Source organism: Orycteropus afer, unplaced genomic scaffold (assembly GCF_000298275.1).
Source record: "Orycteropus afer afer isolate SDZICR_OR568_19922 unplaced genomic scaffold, OryAfe1.0 scaffold00104, whole genome shotgun sequence".
Taxonomy (NCBI): Eukaryota; Metazoa; Chordata; class Mammalia; order Tubulidentata; family Orycteropodidae; genus Orycteropus; species Orycteropus afer.
Window position 1 is genome coordinate 9,356,725 of NW_006921691.1, and position 2,918 is coordinate 9,359,642.

Here is a 2,918-nt window from a genome sequence, read left to right on the forward strand (position 1 = left end):
GTATAACAGGGATCACAGAGCTGGTACGGGACTGTGCGGTGTTTCATTCTTCTCTGCATAGGGTGGCTATGAGTTGGAGATGACTCGACGGCACCTAACAACAACAACCACAAAGCTTACAATATGGTTAATTTTGTGATCCACATAATATTGTGTCCATATTAACATTTTTATTAATCTAAAATTGATATAGCAATGTTATTGATGTTCACATCTTTTGTAAATAAATCCTGTGTCTAACAGTGAGTCTATTAAGTAGTCTATTAAGTGTGTAAAGTCCACACACTTGAGGCTGTGTGTCAGTATCGAAGATTCTTCCTTGAATCCTAGTGGAGAAAATTCTGATATGTAACTTTAGCTATGTCACCTTGAGGAAATTATGTAACCTCCATAGGTGACATAACAGAATCTCAGTTGGCTCTTGTGCGTACAGTGAATAATTATACTACTCTCCTTGGGGATGGGATTTAGACTACTTTTTTTCCATAAAAAGCTCTATAAGTAGAAAGCATTACTATAAATTAAAATTTCACATTACATAATTCATCCATGCCTCTATAAATCTCTGTGTTTTCAATTAGATTTGATATGCCTCATTATTTCTCATTTAGAACCATGTTTAACTTTTGCTTCCAACCATTTTATATTCATTCAAATAGTGACTTTTTTTTCAGTTCTTGGAGGGGATTTCTCCTTGAATCCTAATATAGTATGCTTGTTTTTATGTGACCCCTTTAGGTTTCCAAGGCAGTAAATCTTTACAGAAGTCGATTGCTCCACCTTCCTTCCACAACGTGGCTGATGGGTTTGAACTGTCAACCTTCTGGTTAGCAGTCAAATGCCTTAGGCACTGTGCCACCAGAGCACCACATAATAAAAATACTGCTTAGAAATCCAAAATCCTTTTGGTCTGTTGTATTACATGTCTATATGGAGAGATACAATTGTCAGTTCTTTATAATCATATTAGTCAGGGTCCAGGCAGGAAAACAATTACATCCTCAAAAGAAGTCACTGAAAAGAGTTTAATGTCCCTAAGACACAAGGAAACAGTTATTCCAAGCAACTGGTACACCATGTGATACTCAGCCTATATGACTATGAGGCCAGAAGAACTAAATGGTGCCCGGCTACCACTGTGAACCACTCAGAGGGGGATCTATGTAGGAGATCTTGGTTATAGTGGGAGAGCAATGTGGAACAAAACTCAAAATCATTAAAAAAAAAAAAAAAAAGACAAGTTTTGCTAGTCTGATAGAGCCTGATGAAACCTTGAGACTATGGGCCCTAGCTGCCCTTCAGTTCTGGAATTGTACCCACTCCTGTGGCTTCCAGCCAAACAAAAGACAAGCGTATGAGCTGAACATTTACATTAGGTCCACTCCTTGGAGAGATCAATCATGGAAGAATAGAAAGGCTCGTTTCCCAGTAGGCAGTCTGAAAGGAGCTCACTTTCACTCTTCCCACCCTCCTTTTCCAGGATGGAGCTTCAGCATGGGATCAGCCTACCAATTCCACAGCTGGCGTGTGTTCGTGATCGTCTGTGCACTCCCCTGTGTCTCTGCCGTGGTGGCCCTCACATTCATGCCTGAAAGTCCACGGTTCTTATTAGAGGTAACACACGTTATTACAAACACTCAAGTAACTCACATACATTGGAAATAGTTCTTTGTTAATTCTTTGTTAATATAATAAAGTATATTTCCCTATTTGGGAGGTACATTTTTCCTTCCTATTATGGAACTATGGAAGGTTGGGTTTCATGGAGACATGCTTTACACAATCAGCACATGAACAAGCTGCTTCATGCCAGAAAGCACTAATGTTCCTCCCTAAGCAAGTAGTTTTTCACCCAATGAGGAGGACATGGCTGATTGTTTTAGAAATGAATTGTTACCATCCAAAGGTGTTATTTCTTTTTCTAGACACATCCATTGACCTGATAATTTACTCAATGATATCCAAGAGGACAGCTAGTTCCAATGGGATGTACCTGAACACATTTGCAAAATTACATTCAATTTGACCTGACAATCCAAGGTGGGATGGTTACTGGAAAATCAGGGAGCATAAGTGTCTTGCTTCTCAGTACTTCACAATCTACTCATATTTCTTAGGTTGGAAAACATGATGAAGCTTGGATGATTCTGAAGTTAATTCATGACACAAACATGAGAGCTCGGGGTCAGCCTGAGAAGGTCTTCACAGTAAGTACTGCTCTTTAGGGAATCCTCAACATCAAGGTCAATAAACTTTTTCTGTAAGGGGCTGGATAATAGTTTAATTTTACATATAATCATATGCAGTTGGCATACTCAACTCTGCCACTATAGCACAAAAGCAGCTAAAAACAATACATAAATGAATGGATGAGGCTGTGTTCCAATAAAACTTTATTTACAGAAACAGGCAGAGGGCCAGATTTGGCTCACAGACTATAATTTGCCAAACTCTGTCTATGCCTATCTAGGATAATACTAACCTGAGTGTTAGGGTGAAAATGGAGAGACTACGTTTTAATCTCGGACTTATTATCTGACTACTGGCTTTAGTACATGAGGGCAGGAAGCCTTGGTATAGGGACCACGGGCTTATTCTTCTCCACATGTTATGAAAGGGAATTTGGGCCTCTATCAGGCTATCTCCTCTGCTCTGCCAGGCCTACTGCTTTCGCCTTGGCCATTCACTGACACTTATTTCTATATGCTGCTCAGCCAGGGAATTCATAGTGTTCTAAAGATCTCTGAGAGGAAGCATCCATGGTTAAGATTCTAAGCCTCAATGTCAAATGTATCCAGGTTCAAAACCTAGCTATGTCACTTACTTGCTGTGTGACTTGAACAGGTAACATCAAGGTTCTGAGCTTTGGTGTCCTTATTTACAAAGTTGTTGTTGTTATGTGCCGTCGAGTCAGCCCC

The 2,918-nt window shown here is 39.7% G+C and overlaps 1 protein-coding gene across 1 annotated transcript in view; it reads left to right on the forward strand.

Annotated features, from left to right (window-relative positions):
• The window catches only part of SV2C (synaptic vesicle glycoprotein 2C), a 280,125-nt gene that overhangs the window by 220,548 nt on the left and 56,659 nt on the right, over positions 1-2,918 (forward strand). The window contains exons 4-5 of the mRNA XM_007943358.2: positions 1,481-1,614; positions 2,118-2,207. Of these exons, the coding sequence (XP_007941549.1) occupies positions 1,481-1,614; positions 2,118-2,207 (224 nt within the window). The remainder of the gene's footprint in view (positions 1-1,480; positions 1,615-2,117; positions 2,208-2,918) is intronic.